We start from the raw sequence: 25873 nt of genomic DNA, 5'->3' as shown, positions 1-25873 counted from the left end.
AGGTGAGGTTTGGACATCCGTGCATGTGTACCAGTAAAGTGTATGGCAGGTCTGTGCGGTGTGTGCAGATGCAACAAGTGTAACCAATCGTAGTGTGACTTTGAGTTGCTCTTGATCCATACATGTGTACATCTATAATACAACAAAAAATATCAAGAATCATATGGAGGCACTGTATGTGTTTTGGAACATTAAGCGAAATGACTATGGAGCAGGAGGTGACAATCAGCATATATCCATCGCAACTGAAAGAAGACGAAACTAATTATATGTACTCACATCCCTTCGACGTTGAAAGCAGCCAATAACCTAACAGACCATCACATCATACTGTCAGTACTGATCACTTCAACGATCCGCGAGACTATTTTACTGACTTTAACAAATCGTCCACATCCATCTTGGCAGCTCTGTTATCCGCATATCCAGAATCCAACAAAATCGTATCTATCTTTTCTCTGATATCGAATCCATCTTCAATTATCTACAGCAAAACAACAGAATAAATTAGCACAAATACCAGATTATATGCAGTGACAGTGATGGTCGAGAACTAAGTAATTTTCAATACTCACATGACCATTCTCTGCACACCAAGTTTTATAATTCCTCTCTATCAGTTCTGCCACACCCTTCGCCTTGAAATTCGCTCTAACAGTTTTATTCATCCTACTGAAGATGACTCTATTCAATCCATCAAACTCTTCAAATTTAACCGGTGGAGGTGGGTCCCTGGGCATTATTCGGACTACAGACGATTCGACTTGAGGAGGCGGTCGGAAATTACCTTTACCAACTTTCATTATATGTTCTACCCTCGCATAGAGCTGGACGTTGGCTGCGAGTCGACCCCACAGTTTCGATCCCGCACTGGCCACTAGACGTAAGGCGAATTCACGTTGGAACATCAAAACTGCGCATCGGGGGATAGGTCGATGAGAGAGTAATTTGAACACTAGTGGGGAAGAGATCTGACAAAAAGTCAAGAAGAAATCAGCAAGATACGTGTAGAGCTAAAATCAAGTATGAACCCACCTGATAAGGAGTATTGGATATACAAACGTCAAAATAAGGTAAATCCGCTTTGACAAAATCACCGATCATCACTTCCAATTTCTTCTGCTCGGGTCTGGACCAAGCGAGTATACAGTGTCAGATAACAGTAAAATCTACACAGTGTGATTGCAATGTAAAGAAGTTTCGACTCACTTTCCTAATACTCTCTTTTGCACTTCAGCAGCCATCCTTGGATCCATCTCAACAGCAACCACCTTCCTACAAGCAGCCAATATCCTGACTGTCAGATTACCCGTACCTGGACCTACTTCCAGTACGATATCGGTAGGTTTCAAATTGGCTTTATCTACTATCCTATATGTCCATTCAACAAAATGGTCAGCCAGGTATATCTTCGTTAATCCATACTGTGACAAGCAAGAGAATGGGTCAAGAAGAATAGTCAGATTGGGTGCCCGGCATATATTGGGTTTCGGGCCTTTACACCATTTTGTTTATATTTGGTAAGAAGACCGTCGTGTGCGATCATCATTTATGTTAATCTATTTAGGAGGGGAGAAGGAGATAAATTATGTGAGGGGACAGAGATGTGCAGGTATCGTGGCTACGGGATATGTTCACGCCTCTGAGTGTCAAGCACACTTCCCACTCACCCTTGAGCTACCAGAGGATTCGTCAAGATATGTTGACCGAATCTAGCTGTGTCGAAAAGGTGATTCCTCGCTCCTCCTGCTGCACCACCTGAAGCACCAGCCGCTGTTGAAGAAGATTGACCATTCTTCTTATTGGGACGAGTGGCCGCTGAAGTAGGATTGACTCGGAATGTGGATGTCGTAGCTTTTGGCATACTGTCTGATTGATTGTGCTGGTATCGTATACTATATAGCAAGTACAAGGTGTATTATCTGCAACCAAACAGATGAGATAAAAATTCAGAAATTACAGGTACTGGATGATCTTCTGTTGACATGTCACGTGATCACACCCCGCAAGACCCACGTGGGCCATTTTTGCGATGAAAACATCCAGTATGTGTCGCCTTGATCTCAGTTGCAAGATGAAGACATAATTTCATTGCATAGAATACAAAACTTTGCTAGAGTATTTGGGATGAGAACAACAATAAGGACTGTGAGGTGGGACGGAAAAGACCGGAAGATTCGATACAAATTTGGATAAGAGAATATACAATTATGACCAAACATCACATACCCTCCACCAAGTTACGCGGAACGACCTAAGCCTTGATCTTGCCAATGACAGTATCGGGAGCGTACTTGCTGATAGCATTCGGAGGGTGGATCATAGCGAATTCCCTATTGAGAAACAATCAGCAAGTTGAGCTTCATTCATAGTGCATTGATCAATCTTGATCAACTTACTCGGTAGCATCCCGTCCGGCATATAGTAAGATCGCCTTGGCACCACCTGGATGGTCCGCTAAAAAATTGGTGACATCTAAAACCTCACCATCAATGATCACCCAACAATCATCTTCCTTATTATGTTTCCCAACTTCTTCAACGGTATATTCCCCTTTGGTCTTACCACCTGATTTTTGCTTTTCTTTAGGTTCAGGTAATTTCTCTTGCTCGACTTGTGCTAAAGTCTTATCACCTTCTTTAGCAGGTTGAGAATTGGCTGGTACACTTGCATCCTGAGCTCCTTGTCGGGTACCGTGAACTTCAGTGTGTTGTCCTCCAGCTCCACCAGATGAGTACGATTGAGATCCGGAGTTATCGTTATCAGCCCATGAGAATTCAAGGTTGACATTCTTGGAGTTTGGATCGACTCGGATCTTGGTTTCAAGCAAGTGGCCAGCGACGTTGGACAATCGGTTGGCGGCTCGTTCGTTGGCCAAGGTAGAAAGGAGGTATGAAGATACAGCATCACCGGCAACTCGACCAAAGACGACACAACCGCTGAAGGACATCAGAACGTCAACATGACTTCTGGAAAAACTGGATTGTCAACTCACAGAAGAGAACTGCCTCCCAATCGATTCGCACCATGCACACCACCTGCCAATTCACCACAAGCGTAAAGACCTGGGATAGGTTTAGAATTGGAGTCATGTACATCAGAGTCCGTACCGATCTCGAGACCACCCATGGTGTAGTGGAGTACAGGTGTCTATGAAGATGTCAGCTTGATGTGTATTCTAAAAAGGACTGCCAGCTCACCATCAAAGCAACGTGGTAGATATCGTCCATTTTAAAGTCACCTCCACTAAAGAACTGTTGTCGAATGTCAGCTATATCATTGCTTCCCCTTGAAGCAGCTTACCTTCTTGCCGAATGGATCGGTTCCAGGGTTCTTGGCGTAGTGGTTGTGCTCGTCAACTGAAATCCCACAGATCAGCTAAGGATTCTCGACATAGGGCGTGTATAGCTTACACGTCTTCTTCAAAGCTTCACGTTTAATGCCCATCTCTTTAGCCAGCTCTTCACCACTATTGAACTTCTTCATAAGACCTCGTCCAACGTAATGCTTGCAGTGCCATTCGATCTCCTTACTAGATTGTCCATTGAGGATGAGTCGGATAGGGAACTAAGTGAAGATAAGTAAGCTCAAGGTTCCACCATCAATTTGAGAGGGCGAGCATACTTTGTTGTTCTCCCACATCTTCCCAGTTACGAAGTCTCGATGTTGAAGTTCATCCACGAATCGACTACCGGTGTTATCGATAAGAAGACCACCGACACCTCGAAGAGCTTCAGCAGCGAGGAATTTGACCTGTGAATGAACGCTGGCTCAGCTTTCTTACGAGGAGATCGAAGCAAATAGCAGACATACCTTGGCATTGGGTTCTTTGGGATCGACAAGACCAGTAGGGTGCACCTGGACCTTTTCAAGATCAATACCCTTCGCACCGATGGCCATAGCCATCTTGTGTCCGTCACCAGTACAGTGATCACCATTGGTTGTGGGCTACGAATGGGGTTCAAAGTCAGCTTTGATTGGTGTAAGCTGGCTTGACACGATGCATCTGACTTACTAAATCGTAGTATTCTGGTCTGTGTTTCTTGAGCAAAGAGTCGCCAGTGAAGTCGGCAGCGTATCCACCAGTGGCGAGGATGACAGGACCTTGTTCGGTGAACTAGCGATAAGAGCATACAATCAGCATTTGCAGAGGACAATCGTGATACAGGAAAATGTCTATGTACTTTTTTACCATCTTTCTCATACTCGACACCAACGACCTTATCGCCCTCATTTAACAATTTGGTTACTTTAGCTTTCTTCAATACTTTGACTCTATCAGGTGCACTCTCAGCCAAATCTTCGAGCTAACACAAATACCTTGAACGTCAGTCAATAGAACACATAACGAACACATCTTGGAAATGACTGACCTTTTCCATCAGAGCATAAGTGATGGTCATACCAGGGAACTGTTGACCACCTCTATGTGTCCTCTTTTCAGAGTGACCACCGAGTCTGGATACTTTTGATAGATCCAAGTTGAATTTCTCTACCAGCCAATTGACTGCATCACCGGATTTGTAAGTTAATACTTTGATTAGGTCATCTCGGGCGAGATCTCTTGCTGATTTCTTGGTATCGGCGAAGCTGAAGTGCAGAAGTAAGACGCAAAAGAGTCAATATCCAAGTCATCTTTGTTTTATCATAGGTTGTACTCACAATTTAGCTGATGTATCTGGTATACCGAGGGTCTGTCATGAGATATATTGTCAGTTCTGATCATCGATCATTAACATCACTTGAGTAGACATACTTGTTGAGCCTACGAAAAGGAACTATAAGCTATATCACAGGCAAACTCTAAGATCACTAGCTTACCTGTGTACCAGCACCGTTGATACCACTAGTAGCTTTAGTTGAGTTACCCTACCAATCGTTCAAATCAGCTTTACGATCAACTCGAAAACGGAGGAGGGGACATCAGAATAGCTGAACTTACACCCATGAAACTGTTCTTGTCGAGAAGGATCTGTGGTAAGACACATCATCATCAGTCACCATTATCTGGTACATGAGAAGGAGTGGGAAGTACTGACCACATTGCCACCTCTCTCCAAGACGGTATGAGCGGCGGAGAGACCAGACAGACCACCTCCTACGATGATGACTTTGACGTTGGATGACATTTTGGGTATGCGATGGAAGAGTATCACAGAAAGAGAGAAAAAGGCCGATTGATTCCACTACGGAGAAGAGAGCGGGTGGGGGATAAGAAAGGAAAGAGATGGAAAAGATGGAGATGAAGAGATCTGATTTAAATTGGATTGACTTTATCAATCAAGTCGAGAGTGATTCGTCAGTCTGCTGTGTTTATACTGACTATGGCTATGAGCTGGGTATAGGGTGGTCCAATTGATCTCTACAGGGATCTCAGTCTCAATTCATTACAACACATCAAGATCACCTCTACGAGACACTTTAACCGGTCTACGTGCATTTCATCTGTTCATCCAACTGGATTCCATCCAAACCTAACACGAGCACATGGTCAGATCACCTCGGTTATTTCCTATCGTGGTAACAACCGGTAGCACAGATTACCGGGCAGCCAGTCTGATTATGTAATACTGGTGGTTCGCACCTCCACGTCTTTCACGCGTGTCGAGTTGTTGATGCGAGCTTTGAAAGATGATGAGCGAGGTGAATGGCTATGTTAAGGATGAACAACATATGGACTGCTTTGAGAGTACGCATATCCAATCTCAACTAGAGGGGAAATTCTGAAGCAGATACTTTTATCATGGTGAGCAAGTTCTCCCCACTAACGACGAAAGTCAGCTTGATGCTGACGATAATCTGTCATACCCGTTCCTTCTATTCCGTCCTCTCTCCGATCACGACTGACAACCTAATCAATGGCGTCTGTCATCACGATTCACTTACACATACGATCGACCGGATACCTCCTCGCGCTGACTTCTTTCACCCCGTTACTCCTTGGGTTTGAATCACCTCAGGCGACATCCGATAAACTGTTAGGAGGAGCGATGCTCTTCGTAGCCGCCTTCGTACTTGTGTACTACACGATATGGGCATTATTACTTGTGAGTGCACTGGGCGAGCAGCTCAGACTATCTCTGTTCATCTTGATGGTTTGATTTACCACTTCCACTTTGTATGATCATCCATGATCACAGATACCTACCATCTCCTTGATATCGATAGACGAATGACAGAGGAAAATCCTTACTAATCCACCCGATATGAGATAGCCCTTTATCTCTTCCGACTCTACTCTCCACTCTCTCTTTCCAGCCAGAGAATGGGCCATCAAACTCCCCTTATTCCTCTTATTATCCGGTATATCAGCTATAGGACTATTCTTTTCTAGAGTCGCGTTGAGCGAGGCGAGGAAGAAGGCGGCAAAGGGTGGTAAGAAGGTTTGATACAGTCACAAGGAAGGTGAACTGTAGTACCATCAAAGAGATGTATGATCCTGTGATATCAGATGAGATGTATAGATATATCAGTGAACTGTTGAATGAGTCGGACATCGCAGAGAAAAGAGGATATCCCAACTTATGCTCCTCACACTATTCATCGTGTTAATTGCAACTCCTCCCTTGCTAGCATTCTTGATCGCAATGCATCGATATAATGTGGACATGATACCAAAAACATACATACTGGATCAATTCATTTATCGATCATTTATCATCCCATCTGATATCATATAACGAGTAAACGTATCGTAAAATAAATCTTTAATCTAACATGACTACTCACTAAACATATCTACTCTACTGACGGAATGACTATAAAGTAAATGAAATATGTACAAATTACCTGTAAAAAATAAGACGAACCATTTAAGCTTCTGTCCTTATAAGCCTTGGAGATGTGGTATCATTATTGGTATCGTTATCGATCGAGAATGGATATAAGCGTGAAAGGAAAGAGAATTGTGGATGGATCGTTGATTCGAGATTTGGCAACAGAAGGTTCGTTGAGAAAGGACTGATGCGTTCGATGCGGTATTATGCAATCAATGAATAAATGCAATTATTGAAGGGTAACAACAATTCTTTGGAGGGCGACGCATCAAGAGGTTTCGTTATGTGGGCGAGAAGGGACTTGAGATAAATATTTGGGAAAGAGTACGTGACTCGACATCGTTTTGATCCGTTCTTGCTGATCAACAACAAAAGAGAGGTCTTGATGATTATCGATATCGTTGTCGCACAACTATATCTCGGAAGATAATTCTTTCCCTTCGTTGGCTGATGAGTAGGCGATAGCCCATTCTCGGAAGTATACAGATGCTTTCATGTGTTTCTTGGATGCGTACTAGAGAAGAAAGCACAACGATATAAGATCAGTCGAGGAATAACCATCAGATGACTAGGTAAAGCAATGACTCACCTTCTTGTAGAATGACGAAGTATCGTTGAAATCGGGATCCAGTACATATCTGTACATGGCTTGCGCGCATTCAACGATCTCTTCCTGGGAGTAGTTGGAGTAATGTACGAGATTTGGTGTCTAGATCAAAGCATGCTATCAGCATATGTATCTCAGAGTGACTCACACATGTAAATCAATACTCACCCATTCACCCCTATCTAAGCATTTCCTAGCCAACCACATAGCAGCAGCAGCCAACTGACTAGGTTTGTACGCTATCAATTCATGTTCCACACAACTTATCTCCACCAGGAATTTCGCAACAGTTCGAGTTTGTATATCGTATCCATCTGCTTTGGAGATCCTTCGAAGGAAATGTAAGGGATTGGGGTACGACAAGTCGAAAGACAAGGTAGATAACATGTATCGTTCAGCTTTGAGGATTTCGTCGGTATCGTATCCTCCATCGGTCATATGTAAAAAATGTTCGATCGATGGACAGATCACTTCTTCGTATTTCGCAGCGATGAACAAAGCCGTCAAGCCGACCAATTGGAATTTGACCAGAGAGATAACTCGTTTGGAGAGGAATCGATCAACGAGGTTGGTAGCGATGAAGAGGGTTTCAGGTAACAATCTGAATTTGGCGTGGACTTCAATTATCCAGTCCATCAGGATAGCTCGCATCTTCCATTGCAGCTCGGCTTGCTTGTCCATGTAATCGGAATCAGGCATCGTTTGATCCTAGGAAGAGTCATACCAGTATCAGCTTTAAATCCACCAGGATATCTAGTATACAGTACTCACCTCGATGGATAACATGTAATTGAACGCATCTACCACATATTCGCTGACCATACTTGGATTACCTTCATCTTCAGCATCCAAATCGGTCCAACCTTCATCTTTAGCCTTCCTCTTTGGGCTTCTCAATCCGACTGCGCCTTTGCTTCCACTCGAAAGAAGTATCTCCTTTCCATCCTGGTCGTAAAGACCGTCATCAACTGGTCTAGCATCCTCTTCCTCCTCTTGTTCAGCAAAAGGAGGTGGAGTCGAAGTCTTTCTTCGTTTACGCGAAGGTTCTTCGTCCACGTTTGGTTTCCTTTCTTTGAGAGGTTTAGTTTCGGGGGCGGTAGCAGTGGTAGAAGTGGAAGCGGAGGTGGCTGAGCGTGATCGAGAAGGGATTCGGGATGAAGGTACAGTAGCTTTCCTCTTACCAGTCACAGTCACCTTCTCTTCTTTGACGGCAGCGACAGAAGCAGAAGTGGATGAGGTAGTTCGGGTGGTACGTCTAGTAGGAATAGTTTGAGAGGAAGTTTGAGTAGTTGCCAATGGTTTTCTTTCTTCCTTCGATGATAAACCTTTCTTTCCTTCGCCATTGGTAACCTCACCCAAAGCCGCTCTTCTCTTAGCTGCCAGATCGACTTTACCATTCTCCCCGTTCTTAGCAGCACTTCGTTTCAGGGTGGTAGTGGAAGAAGCTGAAACACCCCGCTTGAGTACGGGTATTGAGGTGGTCGCAGTGGTAGCTTTGGCAGCGAGTGTGGCGCTGTTGCTGGAAGTCGGTCGAGAACGAGCAGCTATGGTTCCAGCAGCAGGAGGTGCATTCTCATCAACTCGACGAGCAGCTCGTCGGGTCTGCATATCGCGTTGAGGGGGCATTGTCGAATGAAAGGAGATAGCGATAATGATATCAGGGTAGTGATGAGTGGTCGGTATGAAAGGAATAGGATGGGTGAGGAGGAAGGAAGGTGAATAACAAGTTGAGTGATAATCGATGTTCGGGTAAAACCAAAGGTTGAATGATATCACCAAAGGAATAGCAGAGTAGGAAAAATTGGATGTCAGTGACCGCATACATACGAGATATGAAGATGGAAATAGAGTGTATTCAGACTGTATCTCGCCATCACTTTTGAGTAGTAAAAAGTAATGTCTCGAAATGTCAAACATCGCGTCTCGGAGTGTGATCCAAATCGCCATGTTCCCAAAACCATATTACTAGACACTGTACAATGAAATGGTTATTTTACTCACAGGTATCCCACTGGCCATCTTATTCTGCCTGTTGCTATATACGCTTCACCTTGATAGAGATAGCTTGGGTCGAGTTGAAGGGATTGACTGGTTGAGGTTGGGAGATATGAGGAAAAGCTATTATAGGGGAGGCTGGTCGTTGAATGACGCGTGATACCAATACTCTTTCTTCTAATGTCCTAACCAGTAGATATGTTCTTTCATACACACAACCCAGACCTGAAGATCGAGAGACCAGATACCGACGTCGAGGAGGAGAGGAGAGTGAGAATACCTACACTTTTTCGTCTGTATGAATCGATTCGTTAAAGCTATTGGAGAGACATGAAAGAGAGGAAAGAAAGAAAATCAATGTTTCAATCATATCACAACGGTTAATTCACTCATCCCCTTCCTATTCAAATCCATTACAAATTACCCCTCCATCCTTCCCTAATGAGTCATTACAAAAGTGGTTAACCGTCTCAGGGGTCAAAGACAGTCACGTGACTTAGATCAAGTGATTCAACCTGATTTCCTTCGAATCGCCGAAACACCGTTAGTGCATTGGGTGAGAACAATCGCGCTCGATTACCCTGTTCTCTCCTTTTTGTTAGGGTAAACATACAAAACATTACATCTTTCAACCTTTCTCTTACGTTGTTTCCTCTCTTCCGATGTGATGTGACGTATAGTTTCCCTTCCCTTTGCTATAGCACATACCACAGACACGACTTACAATTACGATTATAGTATATGACAGTTTCGTCATGTTCACTTTCGTATACGCGTTCACGTACATTCCTGCAGGATAACGAAGAACAAGCCTCTTTTTCTCTTTCCTTCTAGCCAAAAGCAAAAGTCTAGATAAAGACGGGTAGAGAAAAGTTCGTACTTGATGTGATGTGGCTATGGGATTTGGCTGAGCATGATATCATTCTCCAGAAACTATGATGGATATTCTTATTTGGTAATCCTCCTGATCTTAATGATCGTTCCTTTTGATGTTCAAAGAAGCCACTGACATACTCGAGAGAAGCTTGATCGTGAATAGCTTCGATCCGAACATTACTTTTGTCGAATCGAACGCGTCTCTCATACTCTTATACCAATGCCTGATCGTAAGGCAGTCGGAGCATATCAGCTTTTCCTATGTTACTGAGCTAGCTGTTGTGCGTGATATCTTTCTGAACGTACTGAATCTTCAAGTCGACCACCAGGCAGATAAGATTCCGATACAAAATGCATTGACGCTCAACAGAGTGATACGATGATATTAGATGACATATGATATGGTTACTATAGATGAACATTTTCCGACAATATCAATCCTAATCGTCTTCCACTAACAGCCAACAAATTTTATAATGCGAGTACGTCCACCCACCTTACACATAGACCTTCAACAAGATGTTCTGACTTAACCCATACCATCCAAAATCTCTTTCTCCCTCATTATCCTCTCCTGTTCTTCCTTCATCAAAATCTTCGAATACTTCGATTTCGATCGTATTTTGGGGCCGAAATAAAAAGCTATGAAAGGTACAGTTGACAACAATAATGCGACGCATCCCCAGGTGAAGGTCGTCCATCTCGGTGTGAGGGAATCGTACATCTACATCAAGTCAAATCAGAATCAGAATCGTCAGCATCAGGCGATTTTGAGTAATCCATGATTCTGACGAGGGAAAGAGACAGGGGTATAATTGAGAGGGGCGGGCATACTTACCTGTAAAGTGAAAAATGTAAATGCACCTCCAAAACTATTTCTCAAGAAACTTTGCGCTGCTATTGCTGAAGATGCGTATGACCCATAACATTCGGATATACTGATGAACATGAATCATCAACCAAGATGAGTCAATCGTTCGCAAAGTTACAGAGAATTTGAAGGAAAACTTACTATACAAAGGCACTGATGTAGATGGTAAACACAGCGGCTATTTCATAAACATACGTCAGAATGGTATCAAACGTTGCAGGATAAGATGAGACATCATGCTCACCTATAATGACGACAATACCTAAACAAGGTACGATATAACTTATCGAAGCGGTGGAAGTGAAACTGAAGATGAAACATCCAATAGCGAATGTCAAACCAGCTACCATTGGAGCATATAATCTAGCTTCTATACCTTTTTCTTCTACTTTTCGTCTACAGATGACAACACCATCAGCATAATACCCTGAAAAATTAGTGTAGGGTACTTACCTATACATTGCATCTTGAACAAAGTTGAATCCGAATCCGAACAGTGCACCGATTCTACAATGGCAATCGATTGATCTCAGCTTGTTTCCTTGTTTCCTCGTATACCTTACGAAGAAAGATCACCCACGTAATTGAGATATAAGCCAGACCGACTTGATTGGTGGTGAAGCCGTAAACACTTTTGAAGTTGTATGACAATCCAGTGACCATAGTATACAGAACACCCCACTATCCATTTCACCCAATATAAGTCAGCTTCGATATTGGTATATTATAAGTTGCTAATGGAAAGACGATAATGGACTTACTCCGATACCCATCCAAATAGAGAAGAACAACAAGATCGGTTCGACAAGCAAGAAAGCTACGTATCAGACTTTTGCATCAGTTCTCAATTGATTTTGACCCCTTGTGATAGATAACTTACTGATAGCCCTGAGAGAACTAGTCTTCATAGCTTCCGTGAAATTGACTTTCCCAACTTCGCTCCTAGCTGTATATCTCCCTCCGTCATTCAATCCTCTTTCTTTACGGAGTTTCTTGGCTCTACGACGTAAGATTATACTTTCTCGCGTTTCCCTCATTACCAAAAATATAGGAACGATGAGAGCGGCAATCATCACTAGAAATGGATCAAAAACATATCGAGCAGCATAGGTCAGTGCATCGAAAGAAGATCTATCAAGAATGATACGGGAATGGATGAAGGACGAGTACTTACTAGCTTGTATCCACCAAATCCATCTCCATTGTAATTTCGGGTTCGACTCCACCCAGCAGAATACGAACGGTCCCAAACCACTACCTGCAATGGCAGTAAAAGCGAAAATGGCTGAAGGTAAACCTCGACTACATAGAGTGAGTGATAATTGATAAGGTCATGTTCACATCAGATTCAAGAGATATTTTGGCTGAACTTACTCTGCTGGGATATATATATCCGCAATCGTACCTCCAACTAGAGTGGCTGCAACACTACCTGAACAACCTTGAAATACACGAGCCAACAGCATGGTGGAAAGGTTTTTAGCTCTACACCCAACCGATGTCATCAGTTGTACGTTGCAATGCAAAGCAGATTAGAGGAACTCACAGTGCGATCATTATATGAAACAGGAGATACAGAATCACAGCAACGACATATGTCCATCTTCTACCGAACTCCTCTGACAATGGTGCAAGTATCAATGGCATAGCAGCGAAACCCTACGTATAATGATGTTAGCTTGGCAGATCCCCTTCAACCATCTCATTATCTTTGCAGCATTCGGGGGAACTTGGATTAATTGATGCGATCTGGAGTCTAGAGTGCAATGGGAAGCGCTCACTCACGAAATTATAGATACCCAATCCAATCGCAGCTTGTTCCCTCGTACAACCCAAATCCGCCGTCAGACTTTCCATTCCTATGCTAAACGCTCCTACATTCATAGAAGTCATCATAGTGAAGAGCGTAGCAACGATCGTTATACCGTACTTCCTAGTTTGAGAGAAGTACAATGGATTCTGTGGTGAGTGAGGTGGGAAATCGACCCATAATATCCTATAATCCTCACTGTCTCTATTTTCGTTCATCGACGACAAGAGTTCCGGTTCTAATTTGATTTTGGTCCCCTGTAAGAATTCGTCATTGATTTTTGGACCATAGCTACAACCCGAAGCTAGCCTCGTAGGAGAAGTAGATAAAGATGATGATCTATTGGTCAAATTCCTCTTCTCCTCTTCTTCCCTTATGACCTCGGTCCTGCCTCGTTTTGACTTTTCTCCTTGGTGCTGATCCATATCTATTTCGGTAGTAGAAGCTTGATGTTGAGCTGATAAGTTTGATTTTATATGGGCGATAGGAATGATAGGATCCGCTGCGTCGTACCGCTGTTCTGCCGTTGAAGGAGGTGAACTCATCCTTGATAATGGCGTAGAGAGCGATAAAGGGTGTGGACCTGACTTCGGCTCTAGGCTCGATGTGGGAGGAGAGTGGGGATTTGACCCTGATAATGAAGATCCTCGTGAAGGTGCCATTTTCCGATCCTTATCACTTTTACTTTACTGGAGTTCTTCGTTTTCTATTTGATTTTGACCAATGTGGTAGTTATGCTATACACAGGGAAAAAAGGCCTAAAGGAAGACCCAAAGAAGACAAGAAGACAAATGCAGAGGGCCAACACTAGCAATGCACAGTGGGTATGATGTCGATGATGATTCGGTTGGAACGTTGCTGTTTCAATGGTATAAAAGGGAACATGTCATCGACAAGAAGAAGTAGAAGATTTGATCTATGATAGGAAGCTTTCCTTCTCACTAAACTTCTTGACTACTTGATTACTGACAAAAGGAGTACGTATCGCAGTGTTTTCCATCAAGCCTACTCAACTAGACTCAAGTCAATGACGATTAATAATGATAGTAATTGTGATTATGATTGTGTATTGTCCGAGTGGATGTGTACAGTATGAGTACAAGTGGATCTCACCATCGTTGGAAATTATGAGTATTTCTAAGATGTTGTGATAGTACCGGATCTCGGCGCCGTGATTCCCCCCGCGAGTGTAAGGTCACTACTCACTTTATGAGTGAGCTGAGTCGAAATAAACGGTTTGTTTTTAGCGCCTTGGGATTTGTGGTTGATGATCGGATATATGCGAAACAATTCTAATTCTATTCGCACGCACCACCAAAGACGCGAAGGCAGCCCTTTCATCAGTGGACGGACAGAAATCACCCAACTAGACGCCCTGATCTGATCCATGCGCCTAGTCTCACCTCGCTTGGACTTGCCAACATATTGGGCTCAATAGTCCGCATGTTCCATGATGAGTACTCTAGCATCAGACATCGATTCAGAATCAGAATGAGAAACTCTTATGACCTACCCAAGGCAAGTCAAGGCTGATGAGACTAGAACCACTGATAGCATGAATAGTTTGGGTCACATCACGCCACGCCCAGTCCATTGTGGTAAGGGTTGATTCGTGATTGGAGTTCATGAGGCCCTTCCGCATACCACGGCAAATCCGCAGCAGAGGACTAACGGAAGAAAGGAAGAAAGCTGGATTGTATAACGTCATGATGTTCCGTCTTCCTGTCAGTCTCTGTGAGAGTGGAGAGGAGAATGATTATCAGCGATACCTCTTTGTATACGAAGGCGCCATGATAGAGGCGTTGCAATGTCTGTCTGCGCTCCACCATTCACACCACAGCTGGCTGTGGGCGATTTGAGATCTCTGCGAGATGGAATGTCCCCACAGACGAGATTTGCAGTGGGACCAGATAGAAGGAATGCCAGTGTGGGAGGGCGTCTGTTGAAGACAAACAAGAATTGGTGTCATCGTGCTTCCAAAAGCCATACTACTTACAATGGCAATCATTATGCTTGTATTCTTGTGACGCCAGTGGGATCTCCACCCCTCAAACTCTGTACTCAGTATGCATAAGAAGCTAAGTTATCCTCGCCTCTCTATCCTTGTCTTGGCAAATAGCATGGAGTATAGTCGGACTCGGCCGAACTGCTTTTTTCCACACTCATATCACGCACTGACATCTCCCATTATGACATTCCGATCTTCAAGTTTCATTCTTTCTCATTCGTTTTTTTTTATCAGATAAAAAAGTTGTGATAGTGAGAATACACATCAACATCTCATATAGCTCGACAAAACCATCTATCCGTCACTCAATCAACTCCTGACTGCATACGGTCCTGTTCACAGACCTCAGGAGCGGCGAAAACCAAGTCTCACCTACCGTCCATCCTCTTTCCTAAACACCCTAAGCGCTATTCGACCGATCGCGATATTGTTGTCCTCCTGGCCCCGTCGTTATGGTCAAGACAAGCACCTTTCTGGCTGCTCTGCCATTAGTCATTGCAAATGCCCATGCGGCTATAGTAGAACAGTGGTGGAACATAAGTTATGCTACTGCTAATCCTGATGGAGTAAGTTCGAAACCCCATGAAACTCGCCCATGATTATTTGGATTGACTGATGGTATCGTGCAGCTGTATGAGAGGAGAGTGATAGGTGTGAATGGAACATGGCCGTGAGTGACCATACTATTGGATCGATTGAGTAATCCTGAATCAATCCCTACATTTGACACCTACCTTTTTCACCAAAAGTGTCATCCTTACTATCATGTAAGGCAATAACATGCGCTGAATCTCTTCCACTCAACGCAGCCCACCAGCCATAACAGCAACCCAAGGTGATATCATACGTATCCACGCCTACAACGGACTGGGTGATCCAGATATTGGAACAGCCTTACATAGTCATGGAATGATGTTCAACAATTCAAATTGGTATGACGGCGCGGTTGGGATTACGCAGTGTTCAATACCGATGGGACATACCTTGGATTATGAGATTGATACGAGTATACAGGTGAGTGCTTTCCCTCAAACCTACCTAGATTTCCCTTTGAGAAGATCCAAGACTGAAGCTGATTTTGGAACCTTGCATATAGACTGGGACGTATTGGTTCCATGGACATTATCTAGGTCAATATGTCGATGGACTTCGATCTCGTAAGCTTGAGTTACTCGTCCTCTTTCTCTAGTATTCTGACTTACACCACATGGTGCATATAGCACTGATCATCGAACCCAAGAATCGGACTGGTAGATCGGATGACCTAGAATGGGATGATGAGTTCACGCTGGTCGTGTCGGATTGGTACCACCGACAACACCTTGACTTGCTCACCAATGACTTCTTAACATGGCATAATCCGACGGGTGCTGAGCCTGTACCAGGTACGCCATCGTCTGATTCATGCGCATTAAGCACCATCAGCTAAATTCAGTCCATCCATAGACTCCGCTCTGATTTATCTCGTAAAAGATGGCCAATATTACCCTTCACCTGAAGCTGTATCTTCCGGAGAAGCTACCAATGATAATCTTAGCATACCTTTTGAAGCTGGAAAGAAGTATAAAATGAGGATCATCAACATGTCAGCCTTATCTAGTAAGTCCGCCATCCCCTCAAATCGAATCGAACACCTAGCTGACTTTGGCTCGTTGCACAGTGTTCCTCATTGCAATCGACCAACATGATCTGCAGATAATAGAAGTCGATGGTGTGGAAGTGGAGCCGTATCCCATCGACGTTCTCACCATTTCAGTTGCACAACGATACTCGGTCATTGTCCAGGCGAAGGATACTGCAGATGTGAACTATGCTATGGCTGTCATGCAGAGCGAGGAAATGTGAGTCATCATGGCTCACTGTGTTCATGTTTCCGAATCTCGGTTATGAAACTTCTTTTTGACACTTTTCTCTGCAGGTATGACTACATTCCCGATGAACTCGTGCTCAACAACACCATCCAAATCACTTATAACCCCGATGCCCCTCCAGCGCCCGAAGCAGTATACGATGAAATGGTAGATCTGGATGATACTGTTCTGGTACCGCTATTGAAGCGTGAAATGGCACCTGCCGATATCGAATTTGTCCTTCATGCCAATTTCGACACCTATGATGATGGCACCAACCGAGGTAACTTCAACAACGTAACATTCCAAGAACCCAAAACGCCCTCCATCTTTACGGCCCTGACCATGGGCAACGATTCGTTCAACAACGCTGTGTATGGTCAGATGACCAATGCGTTCGCATACCCACACATGGCGAATATACAATTGACAGTGTATAATTGGGATGCTGGACCTCACCCTTTCCATTTCCATGGCCACGAATTTCAAATTGTCCAGAAATCACAGGATGTCACTTCGGATGATCCTGAAGATAATCCACCATTAATTGAAGGTCAGGACAATCCTATAAGAAGGGATACAGTGACGATACCAAGTAATGGGAAGGTTGTGTTGAGATGGAGAGCGGATAATCCTGGTGCTTGGTTCTTCCATTGTCATGTAAGTGATCCCCTCCTGAGAATCAGAGTATGATATAGTGAGCTAATATACGAAACATTGTATAGATCGATTGGCATCTGTCTTCCGGACTGGCGGTTGTATTCGTCGAAGCTCCTGAGAAATTACAAGAGAACAGTAGTGTACCTCAACCGCTCATAGACCAATGTAAATATTGGGGATTACCTACTTCTGGGAACGTAGTAGGACTGAACTCAACATCCGATTTCACTGGTCAACCATGGGGACCATTCCCTTTAGTAATCGTGAGTTTTTTGAGGATCACAGCCCCGTAAATGATGGTCAATGGATACTAATATTGGCTGAACGGTGAAATAGGGATGGACACCAAAAGCTATATTATCGATAATAGCATGTACGATTACTGCCTTGATAGGGGCATTTACGGTGATATGGTATGGAAAGGATGAATTAGGTCAGAAAGATGTTGAAGAAGAGATCAAGAAGAAATTGCAAGCTAAGAAGGATAAGAAAGGTTTGGTGAGGAGGATAACGGGTAGATCATAAGTCGAAAGGAGTGTTGATCTTTCATCATGATTCATCGCATCTAACTGTATCATCTACATAAACTCGGGAACTGAGTTGCTGTTCTACGGATGTCATGCATTGTCAATGGCTGCGGCGATACTGACTTTTGAGTGGATGATATCGGATGACGTCTACAATTGACTGACAGAGAGTAGGTGGCTCGTGCGTTGAGATCGATCAAATCACGTTGCCATACAGTAAGAAAATCTTATGTTTCTATCCGTTTCTGCTCTTTTTTCCTCCATCAACCCACATTTCCTTCTGACATTTGCTGTATATACTTACGATCATCGAGTGATTTCCTACACAACCACGATCATATACTGTAATTATAGAGTACGATCAGATCAAGATACCATTCATACGGCATTCCTGTGAAGTTCTCGGTCAATTGCCAGTCACTCTATCTCCAAACCGCTTCTTGAGTCACTTACTCAACAATGAATCTCCTCGCCATGCCTTGGATACCCTACCCCGATCAGCAATATGTTATGCCAGATAGGTTGACTTACTATCATGTACCGTTTTTTGTAAGTGTAATCTCCAACATAATTGTCTTGGTGGAGTCGGTCGTGAGCTGACGAGAGTTCTAGCCCCCTTCCATCTCATATGTCAGACACATCCCCATGCCAGATATTCGACAGAAACGCTCGCCACACTCCCCAACGAGATATACGAACAAATCTCCCACCACCTGAATTACCTACATCAACCAAATCTCAACAGGGAAAGCCCCTGGGCCAGCATCAATATGGAGGGTCAAGCCTCGCAATACACCTTATGAAGTAGGACTAGAGATGGGTCGACTAATTTACAAGGATCATCCTCTTACGCCTATCTCGGAGATATTCCGCCAAGTAAGATTGTTGATGAGAAGAATGAAATTCATCACACTGGAGGAATAGCTTCGGAAGGAGAATTGGCATGGAGTGTATGATTCGAACGAAGTGGGTAAATGGATACCTTATCTTACGACTACTGTAGGAAACACAATCAATTCTTCTGTTCTTCACCTCCAGCCGACAAAGGTATGGCCTAGCTGAGGACTTTTAGTAGATTGGTAAAATCCGAGAGGATGTCTGTACTTGTCAAGTTGGCTGTTACAATTTGTGCTTTGTATAAGTTACCATGAATGATCGGCACGCTACTTGTCATCGGTGTGTTGGCTTTGTCAGAGGTAGTGTCTTGTTATCTTGATATCGATATGGATGTTTTTGTCGTTTAGTAATTATATTGGTCATCTCATATCTCATAAAACCCATCCTAAACAACTGATGATCATGGTGAATTGCCCTACCGTACCATGGTCCGTGCGCTGATCGAAAAACAATATAAACCAAGACAGCTCATCTGTCTTCGTCTTTCTTTCTCCGTCTTTCCCCCATTCCAATTGCTCCCGATATTGTACATTATTCTGATATCTCACCCTCTTTCCTTTTCCGTCATCCATCCATACAATTCATCCGTCCGTCCACACCAGCCACACACACTAGCAGAAAGAACGATTCCACTCCACCTACTGTGTATGGTATAAACCTCTGCCATCATCGATCGTCTTGCACCTTCTACACAAGTGGGCACTCTGCCCCTGTCTAAGCTGTCCCAGCACAAAGCTTAACTCCCTTTGATCTTGGAGCTCAACCCGTTCAGAATAGGTAAGTACGTCTTGATAAAAACAAAGCTCACGTCAGCTCAAACATCTCTTGGTAAAGAAGTCCACGCTGATAGATATCCTTCACCAAAGCACTCGCCCATTCTGAAGCATCTTCTAGGCTCCAACTTGATACTTGGACACCTCGTTCAGCTTACTATTGCACCAGTCAACATCGGCAACCAAGATGAACTGCCCCTCAAAAGGCCAAGACACCTTTCCGAACGAGATCTGGGAACCCATCCTCCATCACTTAAACCACATGGATCAACCGAGTCTCCTAAATTGTATGCGCACCTGCTCTAAGCTCGCAACGATTGGAAAAGTGATTTTACCGCGGAACCTAGTCCTCAGACCAGATCTAAGACTGGATCTTAGACCTAAGAAGTCAATCAGGCATAGACGGAGTAAGAAGGTGATTCAGGAAGAAGAGCAAGATGAGCTAGATTCGGATCCTGAGGAAGACATCAAGATCGAGTTGATGGAACAAACCACTTTCTTGACTGTACATTCACATAAGGAAAGTCTCTGCAGACTTAACTATAAGGTATATCCGAATGTCAAAACACTCAAATTGATCTTCAAGCCGCGCTCTACACCGTACCATCAATCCCCGCTCTACTCGCCCTGCGCAGGACAACCCAAAGAATGTTATCTACTCAAAAACTTACGCCCTACTCGAGTCATCTTGGACGATTTTACCATTGGTCTTACTGCCTTCGACTGTGAAGGTATACCAAGAGGCCTATACAGAGATGTAGAAGAGTTGATCTTGAGGTGCGGTCCTATCCCGGTAAACGATCTGAGGATGCACAAGATGGAGCGTTTTCCAGTGGGTTTGACATCAGGGAGATTGAAAAAGCTTGTAGTCATCTTACCGCCTCGAGATGGTCGCCTGGAGAATACAAAATATCATCAAACCAATCAAAATATGTACAACCTTGCGAAGTTCCTCCTATCCGTTCGGCCTGGTATAGCATCCATCGTCATTGTCAACCTAGGTGGATATCTACCTGGGACGGCAGATACAAACGGACCATGGAATCATCCTTACGACTTGGATCTAGCGATGTGTCAATACCTATGGGAGAAAAGACCTGATATACACTCTAGAATGATCTGTAGGCTGGTATGGGCTTTTCTGAATAAGACCGTCAGGTTTATCAGTATGGAAGAGTATCTATGGAAGGAGAACTGGTACGGCGTTTTCAGATTGGGTGAAGTTCAGAAATGGATTCCGTATCTTGTTTAAATCCTTATCATATATCATATGCTGGTGTCGACTAATCGTAAACCTGAAAGAGCGTAATATCATTGTCATACTGTTTCCTGCTCTGTTATTTGTATTGGTCCACAGATGTATCCTGCTGTACCTTGTAGAACAAGACGAGAAAGATTTTCAGAACAGGATCCATCGAGTACTCGGACTGCATATAATTTCAGTACTGTCGGTGAGTGAGTGGCCGATCCCCGGTGGCATCACGTGTCGATCCCCGATTAACAATGTGACAGCTAGATTTTCGCATGGCCCACTGTAGCGAAATGTTGAAAGAAGAATCAACGTATTATACACTTTGATTGCATCACACAGAATACATCAGTTGAGACAAGGGTCAACATCATGGCATATTCACACATGTCTAGCGAGATGGAAGAAGAGGAGGATGACTGGCTTGAGCCGCCCACTCAAGGAGGGGTAGATGATCCATTGGTCAATCAGGAATTTAATCGGTTGTCCAACAAGTTTTCAGATGTGAGTGACCATGAACCTATACAACATATAGTCTCATCACCAAAAGATGAGATGCTTGGCAACGCATGGTACTGATGACACCCTAGGCAGGATATAGAGAAGGGATAACCGATGGGAAACTGGCTACACTCCAAGCGGGGTTTGACGAAGGGTTCGCCAACTCCGTCCCACTGTCAAGGAGAGTAGGATCATTACGAGGCAAAGCAGCTGCTTTACTAGCCATACATCTTAACTCCACATCACCTTCTGCAACTCACTCGTCGAAGGATCTCGAGGAGTCACTTAGAGAACTGATCAAAACGCTAGGAAGAGTGAAAAGAGATGAGATTCTACCTGAAGACCGGGAGAGGATCCAACATGAGAAAGAAGAACATGAAGGGGATGAAGATGGATTCGAGCTGGATAGGAACGACAAGAGGGATATGGAAGATTTAGAAAATACCTTGGAGATGTTAGGTGGATCGTCTAATCGTGGGAAGAGCGGGAGTGCGAAGGAAGATGGAGAAGCCGTGATAAAGGGGTTGGAAGATGAGTTGAAAGAATTGGAGAAGGCTGTTCTGCGCAGATGATCCTATCAACAGTCAAGCCCATTCAATATCCTTTACACACCCCACGAACTCGACACCGTGGACGTCCCTCCGGTCAGCGTATCGCTACGCTATGCTTGTATCTGGGCCCTCCTTGCGATATGACTTTCAACTGGGATGTCAAAGCCGGTCACCGCTTAGTAATCCCCCTCGAACGGCGAGAGGCCATGGACATTATGAACCACCTCACCTTATACCGTAAGCAAATCAAGGATATCTTACCAATCACACAGATGAATTCAGGTGATGTCGAGCGAACACACAGGGAATATGGGCATTTAGATGGGAGTATATAATCTTGACCATGCATATGCATATTCAATGTCCTAATTTCACTTACCAAAAAGGTCGCTACAGATGAGAAGGGTAACACATGTTGTATAACAGTAACGCTTAACTACTCTACATTATAAGAAAGTCCATTCGGTACTCAAAGGAGAAGCAAAGATGATGAAGTAAGCAAACAAGAAAAGTCCGTGAGGATTGATTAAATATTGAGATTCCAAAGCAAACACTACGCATACATACGAGAGATAAAGTCCAAAGTTCAAAGTCCAATCCAATTTTTGTTCTAAACTACCTGTATGGGATTGACATTCATTATCGTATTCGATTCACCTTCATCTTCTTCTACTACACCCAAGTTCAATCTCCATTCCCGTAATAACAACTGTTTACTGCCCCTCCTGACATTCCTGCCGCTCTGTTTCATAGGGTTGGAAGAGGGTGTCGGAGAAGCGGTAGCAGTTGGGGCATATATTTGGAGATGAGCAGTGAGCGGTGTTAAGGGTGTGAAAGCGAATAGAGGTTTGTTTTCGATCATTGGTAGAGGGGATAATCTGTCTTTTTCGAGGGTGGGAGGAGTGAATGTAGGTAAGAGTGATGGAGTGGGTGCGATCCTGTGTATATAGACATGATCAGAATATGATACATGATTAGAAGGATTCAACAAGGGAAGAGGTTACTCACGGCCATTGGAGTAGTGCCAAACATGCTAAGAACACTACCACGAGTAGCGGTAACGGCAACTATTGGTAAGGGAATCCCATGATCAGTCTCTCACCACATTACAATCGAGAACAGTGGTGATGGTGATGAGATTGCCATGACTCACAGTATCCAGTGCTCGCACAGTCAACGCTCCAGCCATCTTAAGAGAAGGCATCATTTCCGAACCAGCTTTTACTACGTCTGACATGCTTTGTGTCCAAGTGTTGCTATGGGGATCGTGACTGAGGGGAAGAAGTGGGCGGATTGGTATGGTATGATGTACAATCGAATCCAGTCGAAAGTAACGGTTGTAGTGTATTTATATGGACAAAGTTGATAAGGATCAGATCGGTTGAGTATGAGAGACAATAGAGAATAGAGAATGGAGATTGATCTGATTCGCACTTTTTCCAAGGGGAATCGCTCTGTTGTCGTGTCCGAGGGTATCCCTTTCAGGGGTGAGTGCGTGTGGATTGGTGGATTGTTTATATTGGTCGGATAAAAACAGAGTGAGGCGAGGTGAAGTCGATCTCTGTTGTCGTATGCACAAACGTTCCTTTATCTCTCTCTAAGATCGACTGTGAACGAGGACGTGAGTGTGGGAAATGCTGATAAGAACTGGAATTGACGTCGTGTTATATTTAGACGTATAGGTCCAGCCTACTTTGGATTACCTGTTCACACACAGTCGATCAATACAGTTTATCATACAACATCAATGTATCGGATGACGGATGTGAACCGATGAGAGATTGGATTGACCCAGGTTATTGGGAATGTCTTGGATGTCGGAGTGAAAGAGGATGTCTGAGATATAGTGTAGGAAGTCGATGACGATGATTATATTCAACAATGAAAGAAAGATACAAAAGGTGATGGCGTGGACTGAAGCGGACAACGACCAGCGTTTATCTCCGAGTATATCATCAACAGTTCAACAAACAAATATGTTTCTCTTAGAGATGAAAGTTAAAACTAGCAAGCAAGAGATAATAGAAAAGAAAAAGACCGAAAGGAGGATTTTCTGGAACTCTCAGATAAGGATAGCAATACCAAAAGTGGACTAGTGGATTGAGAGGATGAACCTGATTCACTCACCTTTTTCTTTCAATACTGTAAGATTGTTTTCAATGATCTGCTTCGCCTGCTCTCTCGTAATTCCCCTTCTTATCGCCAATCTCGATGCCAAGGATAATCTGTTTCTTTCCTTCTTCTTATGGACGGACTGAATGGCTGAAAACCAAAACCGAAATCAAAAAGTCCAGAACGCCACACTATATTTATATCTGATTTCTATCAAACCCTAAATTTGCTTTTGCGTCTCCGATGATCCCTCTGTTGATGATCTGGATCTTCGGTCTGGACAGAAGAGAAACAAGCGTAGGTACACCGTAAGTAGGTAGGTACTGTAGGTACGGAGGAGGAAAACTATAAATATTTAGGTGTTCTTGATTATTCGTCACCAATGAGGTTACTTTTCCCTTCAAATCGTCTTTGTACGATAGCGAGTGAGGTCTTTGGGGATGCTGATACTGTCGTGAAAACTGACTGTATGATCACTGTCGAAGCTGCCTCTGCTGGTGAAGGTATGGAACAGCGTTTGGTGAAGAAATAGAAGGAATTTTCCTGGGTATGCTGGATTTGCCTAAACCGGTTTTTTGAGAGATCGTTATTGGTAGTTTAATTAAGATTAGATAGATGAATTGCTTTTCGATGTCTTATATTATACGATATATGATCAAGATGATATTCTGGTATCTTCCAGTTGCGTTGTTAAGGTGGTATGGTATTCTCACTCTTGAGATGCTGGAAATTGTCGTCTAATGCTGCTATATATGCCGTTATAGTGTCTTTTCCAATGTCTTCGTTTGATCGTTATTTCAATCACTACTTTGGTAACAAACAATGAAATGAGTTTTGATCAAGAGAAATGTCCTGACATCAAAGCACTTATACAGGAAGAGAAGTGATATCAAGCAATGTTCGTGATTCACATGATCACAAGATGACCAACTATCTATTTTGAGGACAGTACTAGTATGTCACTGGAATGAACAAGGGAACTGACTATCCATTGATGCGATACTCTGTATCCTGAGATTAGGTATACTATACATTCCTCGTTGCAGTGTTAGAGCACCGCAAAGTAGGCCCACTAACACCCTACAGAGCGATGTTGGTAGTACATACTGTATAAACTGACATAAGAACGGGAGTGTCGTATCGGCGCGGGAGGTTGGCCCGTATATAAATATACGACCTCGTTTGATATATATATACTTTCTCCCGAATGGCCGAGTCGGCATAAGTGTATATATACTGGTAGAGGATCCCGTTTTACCCGCTATCATATAATCTTGACATGTGCATCTACCTGTACAGTAGTAGATTAGATGATCTGCAGTATGTCTACAAGCTTCAAAGTGTGGCTTGCACTCAGTAGAGGCAGGGGGGAATAGGACGGAGAGGAAAAAAACGCCTCTGACGTCGAGTGAGAAATCGGAGTATATAGGGTGAGACAACCGGGAAGCTTATGGGATTAAACTTTTCATTCTCCCTTCTCATGCCCTTATCTTGTGAGAATTACGCTAACAGAGTCTGGAATTGATAGCGTCAGCGTCATGCAGATAAACCAAAATAGATCTAGATTGACGTGATCCAAAATGATGTCGTCAGATGCATGTAACCATAAAGCCGTCTAGATGCAACTTGTACACAGGAATTGCAGTACACCTCGAAATGTTAGAGCGATGCTATACTTTTCCGAGGACGTGATCAGAACGTCATCTAGTACAAGCGTTTTTGAACATAAACCTCACAAACACCGACAGGCCGTGGCTCAGAGACCTAGACCCAAGCTAAATGAAGAGGTCTCACCGACATCTCGCTCTTT

The 25873-nt window shown here is 43.6% G+C and overlaps 9 protein-coding genes across 9 annotated transcripts; 4 read left to right on the top strand and 5 right to left on the bottom strand.

Annotated features, from left to right (window-relative positions):
* Positions 1 to 275: 275 nt before the first annotated feature.
* On the bottom strand, positions 276 to 1864 carry L199_007442 (dimethyladenosine transferase; the record flags this gene model as incomplete). The annotated part of the gene is made up of 6 exons (XM_064893132.1): positions 276 to 309; positions 378 to 484; positions 576 to 971; positions 1036 to 1129; positions 1210 to 1371; positions 1671 to 1864. 6 exons carry the CDS (start codon positions 1862 to 1864, stop codon positions 276 to 278), a joined length of 987 nt encoding a protein of 328 aa, XP_064749204.1.
* Positions 1865 to 2254: 390 nt separating this feature from the next.
* On the bottom strand, positions 2255 to 5129 carry L199_007441 (uncharacterized protein; the record flags this gene model as incomplete). The annotated part of the gene is made up of 15 exons (XM_064893131.1): positions 2255 to 2333; positions 2400 to 2939; positions 2996 to 3150; positions 3201 to 3254; positions 3304 to 3359; positions 3414 to 3567; positions 3625 to 3753; positions 3814 to 3948; positions 4016 to 4117; positions 4185 to 4307; positions 4374 to 4590; positions 4663 to 4694; positions 4822 to 4869; positions 4943 to 4972; positions 5040 to 5129. 15 exons carry the CDS (start codon positions 5127 to 5129, stop codon positions 2255 to 2257), a joined length of 1944 nt encoding a protein of 647 aa, XP_064749203.1.
* Positions 5130 to 5858: 729 nt separating this feature from the next.
* L199_007440 (uncharacterized protein) lies at positions 5859 to 6389 on the top strand (the record flags this gene model as incomplete). The annotated part of the gene is made up of 2 exons (XM_064893130.1): positions 5859 to 6047; positions 6216 to 6389. 2 exons carry the CDS (start codon positions 5859 to 5861, stop codon positions 6387 to 6389), a joined length of 363 nt encoding a protein of 120 aa, XP_064749202.1.
* Positions 6390 to 7188: 799 nt separating this feature from the next.
* Positions 7189 to 9009, bottom strand: L199_007439 (uncharacterized protein; the record flags this gene model as incomplete). The annotated part of the gene is made up of 4 exons (XM_064893129.1): positions 7189 to 7290; positions 7366 to 7485; positions 7552 to 8091; positions 8155 to 9009. 4 exons carry the CDS (start codon positions 9007 to 9009, stop codon positions 7189 to 7191), a joined length of 1617 nt encoding a protein of 538 aa, XP_064749201.1.
* Positions 9010 to 10783: 1774 nt separating this feature from the next.
* Positions 10784 to 13597, bottom strand: L199_007438 (uncharacterized protein; the record flags this gene model as incomplete). Its single annotated transcript, XM_064893128.1, has 12 exons — positions 10784 to 10978; positions 11093 to 11192; positions 11267 to 11303; positions 11370 to 11521; positions 11579 to 11632; positions 11706 to 11806; positions 11887 to 11942; positions 12006 to 12200; positions 12300 to 12427; positions 12500 to 12610; positions 12672 to 12784; positions 12911 to 13597. 12 exons carry the CDS (start codon positions 13595 to 13597, stop codon positions 10784 to 10786), a joined length of 1929 nt encoding a protein of 642 aa, XP_064749200.1.
* A 1798-nt stretch (positions 13598 to 15395) lies between these two features.
* Positions 15396 to 17978, top strand: L199_007437 (uncharacterized protein; the record flags this gene model as incomplete). Its single annotated transcript, XM_064893127.1, has 10 exons — positions 15396 to 15509; positions 15573 to 15613; positions 15753 to 15957; positions 16040 to 16100; positions 16164 to 16328; positions 16390 to 16542; positions 16604 to 16784; positions 16862 to 17453; positions 17519 to 17716; positions 17790 to 17978. The coding sequence occupies 10 exons, from the start codon at positions 15396 to 15398 to the stop codon at positions 17976 to 17978; spliced, it is 1899 nt and encodes a 632-aa protein (XP_064749199.1).
* Positions 17979 to 19837: 1859 nt separating this feature from the next.
* Positions 19838 to 20902, top strand: L199_007436 (uncharacterized protein; the record flags this gene model as incomplete). Its single annotated transcript, XM_064893126.1, has 1 exon — positions 19838 to 20902. The coding sequence occupies one exon, from the start codon at positions 19838 to 19840 to the stop codon at positions 20900 to 20902; it is 1065 nt and encodes a 354-aa protein (XP_064749198.1).
* Positions 20903 to 21298: 396 nt separating this feature from the next.
* L199_007435 (uncharacterized protein) lies at positions 21299 to 21972 on the top strand (the record flags this gene model as incomplete). The annotated part of the gene is made up of 2 exons (XM_064893125.1): positions 21299 to 21403; positions 21490 to 21972. 2 exons carry the CDS (start codon positions 21299 to 21301, stop codon positions 21970 to 21972), a joined length of 588 nt encoding a protein of 195 aa, XP_064749197.1.
* A 589-nt stretch (positions 21973 to 22561) lies between these two features.
* Positions 22562 to 23188, bottom strand: L199_007434 (uncharacterized protein; the record flags this gene model as incomplete). The annotated part of the gene is made up of 3 exons (XM_064893124.1): positions 22562 to 22889; positions 22960 to 23018; positions 23105 to 23188. 3 exons carry the CDS (start codon positions 23186 to 23188, stop codon positions 22562 to 22564), a joined length of 471 nt encoding a protein of 156 aa, XP_064749196.1.
* Between the last annotated feature and the right edge of the window lie 2685 nt (positions 23189 to 25873).

Source organism: Kwoniella botswanensis, chromosome 2 (genome assembly GCF_036426115.1).
Source record: "Kwoniella botswanensis chromosome 2, complete sequence".
Lineage (NCBI taxonomy): Eukaryota > Fungi > Basidiomycota > Tremellomycetes > Tremellales > Cryptococcaceae > Kwoniella > Kwoniella botswanensis.
The sequence above is the reverse complement of the archived record's forward strand: the minus strand, read 5'-3'. Positions and strand labels throughout refer to the sequence as shown.